This window comes from Saccopteryx leptura, chromosome 12, assembly GCF_036850995.1.
Source record: "Saccopteryx leptura isolate mSacLep1 chromosome 12, mSacLep1_pri_phased_curated, whole genome shotgun sequence".
Lineage (NCBI taxonomy): Eukaryota > Metazoa > Chordata > Mammalia > Chiroptera > Emballonuridae > Saccopteryx > Saccopteryx leptura.
In genome coordinates this window covers 29,071,656-29,086,335 of record NC_089514.1, presented here as the reverse complement: position 1 = coordinate 29,086,335, position 14,680 = coordinate 29,071,656, and the positions used below count along the sequence as shown (strand labels likewise).

Below are 14,680 nucleotides of genomic sequence, written 5' to 3'. Positions count from 1 at the left end.
GAAGAAAACACATTTCATTGTCCACTGAATCAGCGTGATCTGCTGGGCAACGGGTGCTGAAGAACTGTCTCCTCGCTGTTGTCATAAGCAGCTTGCTTTTTGATGACATTATTCCACAGTTTAGCCATGATTGGTCTAACAGAATTACCACTGGGAGTGGACCAGCCCCAAGCAGCAGGGTGCTTGTCCTATAAAAGTCAGCCATCCCTGGATTAGGCTCTTCTAATTTCTTGATTGTTTAATGTCCTGCATATTATAATGTGTTTTAATTCAGGATTGGGGCCTATCTGGCAGTTTTACGAAGGACACACATTTTGAAGTCAACCAATTAACTGAGTGTTCTTTTCTTCGGTCATCCCAAGTTCTCTGTGAGGCTATTTCTGTACTCATGGCCATGTTAATTTTGCAGCTGGTGCTGCCCAGGGGTAGAGAGTGGGAAGGCATGGCTCGTGCCTACAGGACGGCTTTGTGGGTCGGTGGTGACACAAGGAAAGGAGAAATCATGTGACACTGCATATAACTGAGAAAACCTGTAAATCAATTTTTCAGCCTGAGGGGGGAAAAATTCACATTTGAGGGGTAGAGCACATTTATCTCTCTGTCTTCAGAGTAAAATTCAGTGCTGCTGTTGTGTGAAACAAAGACTAGGACTATAAACCAATGAGAGAAAAATTGTTTTAAAATACTCAAAAGATGGCATCCTTATGGCAGGGTGTCTTGGCACGTGCTTTGGAGGAAGCTAATGAGAGTAAGCATGTATCTCCGGCAATGGCAGCTCTGATTTAATTCTGTGAAGAAATGCATGTTCCCAGGCTAGTGTGCTACCACTACCAAGTGAAAAAAGTCAAAACCCCCAAAACCAATGACCTTTTTTGGGGGGGAGGGGAAGGAGGGAGAAGCACAAGAATACAGAATCATATTTGTTCGTGTCTACATAACAAGATGCCCGAGGGTAACTGCGGGGATGGGAACGTGGGGATGGAGAGAGGAGTGGGGGGCAGGACAGGGAGTGAGGGTTCTTGCAGGCATCCCCAAACTACGGCCCGCGGGCCGCATGCAGCCCCCTGAGGCCATTTATCCGGCCCCCCACCGCACTTCCGGAAGGGCTACCTCTTTCATTGGTGGTCAGTGAGAGGAGCACTGTATGTGGTGGCCCTCCAACGGTCTGAGGGATAGTGAACTGGCCCTCTGTGTAAAAAGTTTGGGGACCCCTGTCACTGTATACCTTTTATTATTGTTTCTTGTTTGTTTGTTTTTTACAGATATGAATATACCATCTATTTAAAAAATATTTTCTGGGTAATAAGAACCTAGTGCTTGTTATATTATAGCCTTTATCTTGCCTTTGTAAAACTAAAATAGTTCCCTCTCCAAAGAAGTAATTTATTAAAAAAAAACAACCCAACTTTATTCCATCCAACTGTTGTGCCCTTAAGCCAAGGTGGGAAAGTGTGCAGAAAAATGGAGGCCAGGTAACGGTAATTTGCATTAACTACGTGCTCATGACTTTCATAACCTGGTATGGTTTCAATATTTATAAATAAGCAGTCATTCTGATAAAATAGACATGGGCATTCGTATACTGCTGCCTGGAGAAAGAGCCCAGGGGGTTTCCACCCTCAGGTTTACCTGCCTGAGCCCTAGAAACCGAACGTCAGAGTTTGGCTGCCCTTACATCTTTGAAAAAAACGTCAATCAGTGCCCTGTTTTCTAGATTTTCCTCTTCCCACACTCTGTAACTTAAATCCAAGTCAAGCTCAGAATGAGTCAGGAAAAATCATTGGCTCTAGTTCACTGGAGTCTGGAGGATGACCTTGGCTCTTGTCTAGTCTAGACCAGGGCAGACTCCGTGCCAGCACCAAGGACAAGAGGTGTTCTGGAGCAAGGTCCCAAGTCTCGAGGGGATTGAGGACTCCTGGTGAACCACTAGAAGCACACCCTGGGGAGGACGGGGAGAAAATGTCATGACTAAGTCACATACTCAATTTCTTGGGATTACTTAAGACTATGCTTGTCTCACACAAATCTGTGGTTCTGAATTCTCTCTTGGATGGTTATTCTTCAGGATAATGATTTTAGGTCTGGTAAACTCAGGTGTGAGACCTAGCCAGCAAACTCTCTGAATTTCACTACAGTTCAGTGGCGCTACCACCAGAACAATGATTCTAGTCTTACTATCTCCACTGTTTACCAATGAAGAGTGTCCCTATGTCAGAGACCATGAAAGGCCTTTTACATATATGATCTCCAGCCTTGACAATAACGCAGCAAGACTGTTCCTATTGGTTCCATTTTACAAATGAGAACTCAGGTTGAGAGTTTAAGTATGAAGCAAATAACAGAAGGCCATACAGATAATTTAGGGTGGACCCGGTATCAAAACAAGGCCTGTCTGATTCTGAAAGCCATGCTTTCTCTACAACACACAACCTTTGACATTATAACTTTTAGCTTTAGGAGTCTGACATTGTGAAACTAATTATACTAAGGATGACAGAGCCACACATACTAATACATATTAATGTGCTGGAGCAGAATAAACTTCATTTATAAAGACAAGTGATAGTCATCTATTCAAAAGATAAACATCACATTTTCCTATATGCAAAACAGGTATTAAAACATTCAACCAATTATAACCCCAAAGAAATGCATAAATCTTACCACCTTCCTCGGGGTTCGTGTTTAATAGTTCATCTATCAGTCCATTTGAGGAGAGGAAAGAAAACAAAATCATGAGTTAGTTTTATTTTGTAAGGCGTTTGAGTCAGATGGTTAAAACGGAGTCATTTCTTTTAATCTGGGTTACCTGAGCATGCATCGTGTGCAGAGTTTTTGTCTAAGGCAGCTAAAACACTGTTTCCTTCAGCTGTAAATACAACCTGCAGTTGGTCATCACTGGTTCAGAATGGGGTTCATGCTCGCACACTATCGTGTGCAGGGTAAACACACAGCTTCAGGAAGAAATGGCAGCCACAAACTCACTCATGCAGAAGCAGGGGCCTTCCAATTATGTTTTACTCAAGCTGTTGGTGCTCAGCAAATGCTGAGTTAACCACCCTGAATCCTTGCTTTGTTCAGTAAAAAACTGTAAGACACTGATCTAACAGTTCTTCCATGGACGAATGTGCAACTCAAGTGCTAGACTACTGCTTGACGGTGCTAATGAACGTCAGCCACACAGCTGACTGAAATCAAGGGCAGGTTACTGAGTGAAAGCAGCACTCCGCAAAGGCTACATACATACGAACATAGTAAAAACATCACTAGGTGCCAGGAGTTGGAGGGGCGGGGGAGATGAACAGGGGAAGCCACAGGGAATTTTCAGGGCAGGCGAACTCTTCTGTATGATGCTGTAATGGCGGACACGTGTCAGTATATATTTGTCAAAACCTATGGATTATAGGTTCACCAAGAGTGAACCCTAATGTAAACTGTGGAATTTGGATTATCAAATGTGTCAACGTTGGTTCATCAGTTTATAACAAATGCACTACTCTGGTGGGGGGGTGTTGATAATGGGGGAGGTGAATGTGTGCACACAGCCAGTATATGGACATCTTTGCATCTTCTGCCCAATTCTGCTGGGAACCAAAAACTGCTCTAAGTAATAAAGTGGTCTGTATGTGTATGTATGTATGTATATATATATATACAAACATACATAATAGAATGGGATTAAAACTTGGTTTGCTCATATGACCATTGGACTTTCTGCAGGTCACAGAATACAAGATGACACTTCATTTTAATGGATTTCACTCTGTGTGTGTATATATATATATATAATATATATATATATTATATATATATATATATATGGCAATCAACATCTATAGTCTCAAAATATTATGCACATGCCACAAGCAGGTAAACATATTACACAAAGAAAAAGAAAGAAATTCTGATATTCCTATATTGTCATAAGTTACATGAATATATGATTTATATAGATATAATAATACACTGGAATTTACACTTTCCCACAGAACTAATATTTTTTTATTTGATTACCTAGATTGGCTTAATGTGACTCATGCTGTTGGTACCCAAGAGATACTGATACCGGAGGGTGTGGCTCAATAGTCAGAAAGCTTTTACCTGGCCAACCAGACCAGGCTGACCTGCCTCTCTGTCTCCTTCTGCCCCCTGCTCCCTCCCTCATGCTCCAGAACATTGTGCCTCTGACCTTCTCTCGGTCATCCCTTGTTCATAACCTTTGCCCAGGCTGTTTCTTTTGCTTTGACAGTCTTGCAACAGCACTGGACGTGGCCAGTTCCCAGAACCCTCAGACAGGTGACATCTCCCTGTCCCACATGCCCAGAGCCCCTGTTGCTCTCACCGCAGCTGCAGTTGTGCAACGACAGGAACAGCTGTTAGATCGCCACCTGCCTACCCTTTGACCGTAAGCGCCATCCTGGCACGTTCTGACTATGTCTGGTGAACCACTGCATGCCCAGATGTGCCATCCGTTGTAATACACCCAATATACTTTTGTTGAACACATGAAAAAGTACATAAGTGAAGGCGTACATGTGTGAACGTGTGATGGAAGCTAACCAAGAGGGCAAACAGTGAGGGTTGGTTTTCTTCTCCTATTGAATGGCGCACTGGAGAAAAGCAAATGAAGAACTGAAGTGGGAGAAGAATCAAGTGGGTGGAGCAAATGGTCGGAGAAGCAAGAAGGAAGACAAGGGAAATAGAGGGTGGAGCAAAGGGCGGAAAAGAGGGAGCTTTCAGGGTCTACGGCACCTCCTCCCATCTCTGGGCCAGGCCAAGTGCTGTAGCAAAGGATGGAAAAGAGGGAGCTTTCAGGGTCTACGGCACCTCCTCCCATCTCTGGGCCAGGCCAAGTGCTGTAGCAAAGGATGGAAAAGAGGGAGCTTTCAGGGTCTACGGCACCTCCTCCCATCTCTGGGCCAGGCCAAGTGCTGTAGCAAAGGGCGGAACGGGGCAGGTGCAGACAAGTCTCTGGGAGGGCCAGGCTGGGCAGAGGGCTGGGCGATGAGTGCTCTCCCCATCACCTGTAAGACCTTCTCCTTTGTCTGAGGATTTTGTGTCCGAGTGGAAGGCTCAGCATCACATCACCTTAGTTCTACCTTAATTACTATTCCATCTACTCCTCCATGTGACAATGGATCAATGGGAGGACTGGCAGAAGTGGCAGGAGGCAGCGCCAGCTGACGAGCCACTCACAGCACATGGTATCATCACTCACGGCTCAGAGCCCATTTCCGACCACAGGTACAACGAGGCGTCTGGTGTCCTGTTCATTCCATAACAGGCCCAGAAATCACCTGGAAAGCAGCGTCTATTCCCAACCATGACCGGCACCCACCCCGCAACACAATGAAAACCATACTTGATGCGATATAATCATGGGATCTTATGAAAACTATCACGACAGCCCAGACAGCAGTTAGAACGAGTAGTGGTAATAGCAGAAATGATATCATCTGTTGTAAAAGAAACAGCTCTCTGCCAAGTCTTCATTGTGGATGCTCCCCTGACGGGTTGCTGCTGAAGTGACTAATGATGCTATTTTCTGGTTCAAGGTATACAGCCTCTTACTCTAATGCTATAGGGTCGACATCACTGAGCTATGAAAATTTACAACTGAAAGCATGTTAATACACACTTTTCTCAATTGGAAAAGAAGAAAGGCCTAGGGGTAGTTTGCCAAAAAAAGATAATGAGTTGGCTGTTGAGCAAGCAGTATTTCAGAATCAATTCTAAATAAAAAGCAAAACTTACTCTTAAAAATAGAGGATTCCTTGTGCTGGTTTTCTTCTTCTAATGAAATTAACCTTAAAATAAAATTAAAAAAAAATTTAGTAATCTAGTTCTGAAAATGTTATATTTATGATATAGCCAGGTTTTCTATACAATGTCTATTATCACACACACACACACACACACACACACACACACACACGTGACTGCAGAGACATTTACAGGCTATTTATTTTCTGAAGTAATAAATTTGTGTGCTTTCTTCTGTCTCAGCGCTGTTAGTAGCATCTTAACATCTGAATCTGTTTTTGTCGTAAGGAATGTGTTCTGTAAATATCTAGATCAGGGTCCCCCTGTAACTTTTTACACAGGGGGCCAGCTCACTGTCCTTCAGACCGTTGGAGGGCCGGACTATAAAAAAAAACTATGAACAAATCTCTATGCACACTGCACATATCTTATTTTAAAGTAAAAATACAAAACGGGAACAAATGCAATATTTAAAATAAAGAACAAGTAAATTTAAATCAACAAACTGACCAGTATTTCAATGGGAACTATGCTCCTCTCACTGGCCACCAATGAAAGAGGTGCCCCTTCCTGAAGTGCAGCGGGGGCCGGATAAATGGCCTCAGGGGGCCGCATGCGGCCCGCGGGCCGTAGTTTGGGGACCCCTGATCTAGATGATTAGTTAGGTAAAAAGTAAGGTAGATACTTAAGTTATCACTTTTGAAAACAGAGTTTAAAACAAATGGGCAAGCAGCTGTGACAAGGGTGTCACAGGAGAGGACATCCCAGTAGTTTAGCTAAAGCCCACGAGGCTGAGGGCAGGAGCACTCTCAATCGCAGACTGTCGCCTCACTCCGCCCTGACCACACCCGGGTAGGGTCATGGCAGAGACACAGCACCACGCTGAGACTCAGCCAGTGCCTCCGAACTGCCCCCCACTATCCTGGTTCACCTTTACTTGCCCTGTCTGAAAAAAAAAAATCCTTGTTGCATTTTCATTGTCATTTTAAATAGTTCCTGGATTAGACTTGTGAGCCTTTAAAAACAAAGTACTAAAATAAAACAGGAATCTGATATTAATTAAAACTAATCAAGATGATCTTCCTTGTTCCTTCGGAAGGAAGGTCATGCTTTATTTTGATCGTAGTAACATTTGGAGTGAAAGAAGATTCCAGGACTCACTCCAGATTCTGGCTCTTTCTCCAGCAGGCGTGGTGGGCAATCCCTTAACCTCTCTGAGCTGCACACCCATCATTCACGCACTAGACAGACGCCTGCACGGATCACGGAGGGTTATCATGAGAACGAGTTGCGATAACAAATCAAACACCTGGTGTTGTGCTTGGTGAGTAGAAGGTACTAACTGGAAGCTAGCCTGGTTTTTTTTATTACTAAGAATAGCTTAAACTGCTTCCCCCAATAAGTCAACTGTACTACATCGAGATCACATTTTACAACCTTCCTACAGTAAAAACTTGTTTTCATTCTGCACTAAAGAAATTTTCTAGTATTTGTGTTAAAAATGGTGGTAGTGGGTGCAATTAAACTGTTTAAACAGATAGACAGATAGACAGATAGATAGATAGATATAAATGATGTATATATTTGAAACTTTATTTAGAAACACAGTAAAAATGTAAGGCTGCTTTGCCACGAGACTGTCATCTAATTTTTTTGTGTGGAAAAGGACTAGCAAATGGTGGGGTAATCTATTTTGGTTTCTCAAGTCAGCCCCGTTCAAGGTTAATGCCACTCCTGCAGGTTCTGACATCTCAATAGAGAAAGACATCCACATGGAAAGCTTCCCCTTGCTGTATGAGAGGGCTTGCACCCTCTACGTAGTACATTTCCCTCAGTACTTAAAATGACTGGAAGCACCTTCTTTGTAAAGAGGCGAGGAACAAGGATGGGGCCGTCACTTCCTGCTCTCTGCTTCACAGAGGAGTAAACAACATGTCAAAACTCAACACTTTCGGAGAACAACACCGAAGTACGAGATGAGCTACAAGGCAATTTCATAGGTTATTTCCTTCTTTGAGACAAAAGCCTGGGGATTTCCTATCTAGGACAGGATCTTGCTAAGTGATGGTGACAAACGGACCAGAAAGAGTCCAGAAAGCCAGCAGAATGCGGGGGCTGTGGCCACCAGACAGAGAGCCAGGCAGCAGTGGGGACACAACCCTTTCCTGCCCCACTCGACTCCTCACAGGTGTGTCCCTTCTAAGTACCCCAGAAATGGGTCTCTTATTGGGGTGAGTCCCGGTCTAATAGAAATGTGTGCTGGGGAGTTTAATCTCAATTTTAATGCATCTACTCTAAGAAGCGTGGGAAAAGCAATTACCCTGGGGGGTGAGGCCCCAACAGACTTGGTCAGTGAGGACTGTGCTGCCCTTACCTGTGGGAACAAAGATTGTGTCAAGACAAGACCTGTGACTTACTGACTCGGCTCCTCTGTGGCCTCGTCACTTTCCTGCTGGGGGACCTTCTTCCTCTCTTCTCTCTCAGTCAGCTTCTTCATGGGGTCTTGTAAGCTCTTGATGACGAATCATAGAAAATAAAAAGGAAAATAAGAACAAACAAACAAAAAGATCATCCATAAAAAAAATACATCTGCCACTGGTCCCAGCAACCACACCTTGAATTAGAGATTTGGGGAGGTTACCTTGAATCAATCAAGTGGATAGAAATGGCATTTTATATGTTCTCAGACCCATCCAAGAAATACTAGCCTAGCCTAGAAAGGAGAGTTGTTTTGCCACTAGATTTATGTTCTCCCAGTTGTGATAAGTTATTCAAAAGGAGGCCTTTTGGCTATTGCTAATTTATTTTCCATCTTTAAAATGCAGCTAAGATAAACATTCTGTTTCTCTTACAGCCCACACACTGACAGAGTAGAAGCTTTTCCTCCTCCCAAAGATGAGACAATTTCATTTTATTTTTAATTTTATTTGCTATTTAGCAACCTAAAACAACTTATAAAACAAGACGAAACAAAACCTTAAAAAACAAACAAACCCCAGAAATAGTGGCAAACATATTCTGACAAGTTAACTCCCACGAGTGGACAGAGCGGGTGCGTCTAAATCTTTGTAGATTAAAAACAGGGGAGAGTCTTTTTATGACACATAATTTCTTGCGATGCCTGTCCCAAAGTTTACTAAATATTTAAGAAAAGATATCTTAATAAGCAACTGCCTAGAAACTATATATCAGTGACAAAGCTTGAGAAAGCAGAACTTTTCTCCAACAACTGAACAATGAGTTATACAAGGAGATCTCTATTTCTGGCTCTAATTAAAATACAAACCCTAGAAACACAAAAGAAACATCTCAAGACACTTATCTTGCTTCTATTCTCAGAGCTATTAAGTCCACCCTTTGGGCCTTGGCATCTCTTCTCCTGCCTTCCGCCTCCCAGACTTTCCCTCTGCTGTGACAACACGCGCACAAGAAGGCAGGGAAGTTTCGTGTGCCCACCCTGACTGACCAGTGATGACGGACGGGGGGCTGGGTGGAGGCAGGTTGGAGGCCAGGGCTCAGCAGAGCAGAGCTGTGATTGATTTTCATGTCTGCCACAAATACCAGCTGGATACTGGTGTCACCCTCCTAACTGGCACCCCTGCACTGTCCTACAACACCCAGGCTACCATGATACTTTTTTTCTCAAGAACCGGTTCTTTATTTCTTCCCACTTCTAGTCTAATTCTCTCTGCCTAGTTTTAAGATCTTCTAAAATGTGAGCCTATCTTACTCTCCCCAGCCACTTCCCACTCTCCCCCCCCCCCCAATGTGAGCTTTCCATGCAGCTAGGCTTGTCTCCTATGTACTTGTCGGGGCCTTACTGTCTTTGCTCATTCTGCTCCTTAACCTAGAAGCTCTTCCTACTTATCTGTTCATCCTTCAAAGTCTATTAGTCTTGCCTGACCAGGTGGTGGTGCAGTGGATAGAACATTGGTCTGGGACACAGAGGACCCAGGTTCAAAACCCCAAGGTCACCGACTTGAGCATGGGCTCACCAGCTTGAGTTCAGGGTCACTGGCTTAAGCATGGAATGGATCATAGATATGACCCCATAGTCGCTAGCCTGAGCCCAAAGGTCACTGGCTTGAGCCCCAGGTTGCTGTCTTGAACAAGGGGTTACTCGGTCTGCTGTAGCCCCACAGTCAAGGCACATACGAGAAAGCAATCAATGAACTAAGGTGCCACAATGAAAAACTGATGATTGATGCTTCTCATCTCTCTCCCTTCCTGTCTGTCTGTCCCTATCTATCCCTCTCTCTGTGTCTGTCACAAAAAAACCCCCACAAAAGACAAAAACCAATAGAACCACATGTAGAATGCTAGGAAAACTTAAAAAGGAAAAATTACTCATAATTTCATTTTCCCCAAATAATAAGTTCTTATTTTCATGTATTTCCTTTCTTTTTTACATACTTAGACTACTTTCATATTTGGAATTTGTTTGTGTACGTATATATTTTACAGACAGTAGATGTTTGAATCAATATATTTTGTGTTGGTATTTCATAATCAAAAACACTCCTTATTATAGCAGAGAACGACTTCCTGTCTCTGGGCCTTTAGATTAGTACCCTCGGTCCACAAATAGTTTGTGCGCACCTCGTGCTCTTTGGAGAGCACGGATATACAGATAAACAAGACAGAGCAAGTGATCAGCTAGTGATGAGCCTGGGCAGAGAATTACAACAGGGGACTAGAAAGTGATTGGATCATTACTTCAGTTAACAGGAATGTCCTCTCTTGCAAGTGACATTTCAGCTGAGAGCTCAATGACACGTAGAAGCCAGCCAAATCCGGCTCAGGGAGAAGAGCCCCCCCCCCTCCCCCCGCCCCTCGAGAGCAGAGGTCTTAAGGTGGAGATGGCTTGGTTCATTTGAGGAACAAAAGGAACCCAACAGGGCTGCAGCGGAGGGCGCGAGAGAACAGGACTTAAGAGGCCGGGATACGGAGGTCAGCAGGGGTCACATAGGGAGAGCGTGCCTGTACCCACATCCATCAATATTTAACATTGTGCCTCATTAATTTCCTCATATTCATGTACTCTTTCTGTCTCTCTAATGCATGCGAACTAAATGGAATCCGTGGTCCCTGGCTGGAGGGAAATTGCTAGAAAGAACAGTACTGGAACAAATGAGGCAATTGGAATATGGACTGTGGTCTAGGTTATTTTTCTTTAATTATATATCCTAAAGCATCTGGTAAGAGCGGGGCACGTGGGTATGTTTTTTGGAAATATGCAAGCTTAAGGAGGAGTTCAACAGATGTTAGAACTTACTTTTTTCAATGGATCTGCCAATCACAGCATTTTATTCACACGCGCTTGCGCGCTTGCACGGGCACCTCCCCCCCCCCCCCCATGCAGTCTGACTCCCCCAAAGAGTGGTCCAACCCTGGTCAGAGTGAAGCCAGGAGTTTTTACACACACACACACACACACACACACACACACCCTGATACATACACCCTGATGCAGTCTGACTCCCCCAAAGAGTGGCCAACCCTGGTCAGAGTGAAGCCAGGAGTTTTTACACACACACACACACACACACACACACACACACACACACACACACACACACCCTGATACATGATACATACACCCTGATGCAGTCTGACTCCCCCAAAGAGTGGCCAACCCTGGTCAGAGTGAAGCCAGGAGTTTTTCCAGCCAAGGTTCCGACGGCTCCAACAGTCAATTTTCAGTTCTGGGACACTGGTACGGGCCTCCTGGTTGGCTCAATTATCTTCTCATTGCATTTCTTTTTTATCAACCAGAACGAGGCAGGGCCAGCCGGGTCTGCTCTCAGCCAGGCTGTGTCCGCCACGGTGCTCGCCTAAGCCCCGGAGATGCCCTGGACAGCTCCATGGTTATCATCCCTCTGTCTCCAGCCTGACCTCCCCACAGAACCACACTTGAACAGCTCTCAGACAATCCCTTTGTAATGTAAACCACTCCTTCCTTCTTTTCAACCCCTTCCCCTGTTGGGCCATTAGCAGGGACTCAATTGTTGCCTCCCTGTCACCACAATCACAGTCAAATCACCATTGTGCTTAGCCAACAGAATGGCTGCAGTTCCAATTGCTACTTTAATTTATTATTAATAATTCCTGTGACAGAAACTCCTCTCACCCTACTATCACCATTGCCACTTAAAAGAGATGCTAAGTATGTACTTGTTGATTGATAAATTAATGTACAGAAGGTTAAACTGCAAAAATTAGAGATCTTTAGTTAGAAAATTCGAAGGCTCAGGAGAGTAATAAAAGTTTATGAAACAAACCACAAGTGTTAAAATATAACACTGAGCACATGGGCTTGTTTATTAAATATCAGAATTTTGAACCAAGGGGAATTGTGTGTGTATGCACAGACACATATCAGTTTTACTGGGATATCATTCATAAACAATAGAATTCACCCATTTAACATATACACTTCAATGATTTTTAGTATAGTCACAGAGCTGTGCAACCATCACCACAATAAATTTCAGAACATTTTCAAGGGGCATCTCTTAAAGTAAGAAAGAGTTTTAGATCAAACTATGCTAAACACTGCTCTCTAAGGCAGGAAAAAAACCCCACAACACATATGGAACTTGTTTCTTACAAAGATGTTATACATTGAAGAGATAAAGAGGCTTAGAGGAGCTGTGAAACATCACAGAGGACAAATCATGTCCCCTTTCCTCTCAAAATTAGCCCCTGGATGTGACTGACAGATACAGGATAAGCTATGTGGTGGACCACTGCTCTCCACCAAGGTTTGATTAAAAGGCCCTGTTGGGGGCTGGGGTGGAGGTGAATTCTTTCAAGTCCACAACTCAGCTGAAAACACTTAACCCTGGAGCATCGGTGAAAGTCAGAGGTGACAGCATTTTCCATGTGACGTGAACACCTGCTCAGGCAAAATGAATCTAAGAGGCCTGGTTCACTGGAGAGACAAGGCAGCCATCAGATGGAACTATTTTGTATCACCGGCTGATGGAAGCCACATTCAAGTCCATGTCCAGAAATGAAATGTCAAAGCAATTCTGTTTCCAATCCCCAACCCACTAACTAGGTCTTTCAAGAAAACTGCTTGTGAAAAATCACTACGATGAGTAGCCATCCAGCATCCCGTGAAACTGAAAAGTTCTCCGAGGAGGAAATGTTTTTAGACCACGTAACCTTCCTCTGCCAAGGCTGCACTGACACGCTAATAGTTTCCATCAACGTTGCGATGGTGTCAGGAAGCACACACATGATCTATAAGATGAGCGTGACAGAGGAAATGCACAGATCGAGCTGGCAGCAATGTCCTAGACAGGAAACAGCTTAACATAATAATGGGAGTTACTACTTCCTATATGAGGGAAATAAAAAGCAGGAGCAATGGTCATCGAATGAAAGCAAACGACTCGGCAAACACGTTCCACAGATGGAAGGCCAGCAGGCAGCCCTTATAGCTGACCTAACTTTAATGTTGGACTTTGACAATCGGGTAACATTTTTTTCTAATCCTTAATTATGACAATTACTTTTCTCAGGCTGCTTCTCATTAATTACAGTGTATGCATACAAAGGTGCCAAATAGTGTCCATAAAAGGAAACAAAATTGCTCAAAATAGTGAGGCATGGTAAAAAGATGCTGGACTCAGTTGTGTGTGTGTGTGTGTGTGCACGCACGTGTGTGTGTGTGTGTGTGTGTGTGTGTTTATATAATTGGTAGCACATGAGGAATAAAAAGCAGAAGACATGACGATGTGTATGAGCCATGCAATTCATGGACGGGAAGCACGTGTCCTCCCCACCCAGGCCGTTATAAAGTTATAAATTTATGATGACACTATATAAGGAACACTATTAATCTAGGACCAGAAGGTACTCTCGAGTTGTACTATAGAACAAAATGTTGAGGAATAAAATGAGAGAAAAATAAACAATCATAAATTATATAACCTTATTCTTTATAATAAGGAGGAAATTGGTACTAGGAAGCTAGGAAGGCATCACTGTGTCCTGGGAAGAGACAGACTTGGGAAATGGATTACGTAGTGCTGAGATGTGGAAAATGGTCTTCCCCCTGTGGGGTCTCGATTTACCCATCAGCACAATAGAGCTAATAAGAGGTAAACATTTCTTGGGACATTGTGAAGATGAACTGAGATAATGCTTATGGTAAACACTCAAAATGTGCTTCCTTATCAACAACTTTTAAAAAATCTAAAAGGCATTAGATGACTGCATCCTGTGTTAGGTGCTGCACTGCATGTTTGACACATCTTACAAAACCCAGAGAAGGCCCTGGCCGGTTGGCTCAGTGGTAGAGCATCAGCCTGGCGTGCAGGAGTCCCGGGTTCAATTCCCGGCCAGGGCACACAGGAGAGGCGCCCATCTGCTTCTCCACCCCACCCCTCTCCTTCCTCTCTGTCTCTCTCTTCCTCTCCCACAGCCAAGGCTCCATTGGAGCAAAGTTTGCCCGGGCACTGAGGATGGCTCTGTGGCCTCTGCCTCAGGCGCTAGAATGGCTCTGATTGTGGCAGAGCGACGCCCCAGATGGGCAGAGCATTGCCCCCTGATGGGCATGCCGGGTGGATCCTGGTTGGGCGCATGCGGGAGTCTGTCTGACTGCCTCCCCATTTCCAACCTCAGAAAAATACAAAAAACAAACAAACAAACAAAAAAACCCAGAGAAACAGCTCATTCCTGATTTTCTGACATGAAAATGGAGACTCAAAGAGGTGAAGGAACTTGCTTAAGGCCACTCAACCACAGACAGGTAGAAGCAATATTTGAATCCAGGTCTTTGAAAGTCTACAAGTGGTTAAGAAATGGTATCCAACAGCCAAGCCAAGAACACTTACTGAACTCCCCTTTCATATGCCGTGCCAAGGAGATCGAGAGGACTTCATTCCAAATTCCAGAGGAAGCACCA

General features: G+C 44.0%; 1 protein-coding gene across 12 annotated transcripts in view; it reads right to left on the bottom strand.

Moving 5' to 3' along the window:
* ICA1 (islet cell autoantigen 1) overlaps positions 1 to 14,680 on the bottom strand; it is a 154,262-nt gene that overhangs the window by 22,520 nt on the left and 117,062 nt on the right. For 10 of the 12 annotated variants that reach the window (XM_066353949.1, XM_066353950.1, XM_066353956.1 and 7 more), the window contains 4 exons: positions 8,181 to 8,275; positions 5,755 to 5,807; positions 2,810 to 2,869; positions 2,665 to 2,697 (listed from right to left, as the gene is read on the bottom strand). In XM_066353949.1, coding sequence (XP_066210046.1) covers positions 2,665 to 2,697; positions 2,810 to 2,869; positions 5,755 to 5,807; positions 8,181 to 8,275 — 241 coding nt within the window. The remainder of the gene's footprint in view (positions 1 to 2,664; positions 2,698 to 2,809; positions 2,870 to 5,754; positions 5,808 to 8,180; positions 8,276 to 14,680) is intronic. The other 2 variants (XM_066353951.1, XM_066353952.1) reach the window with 2 other exon arrangements.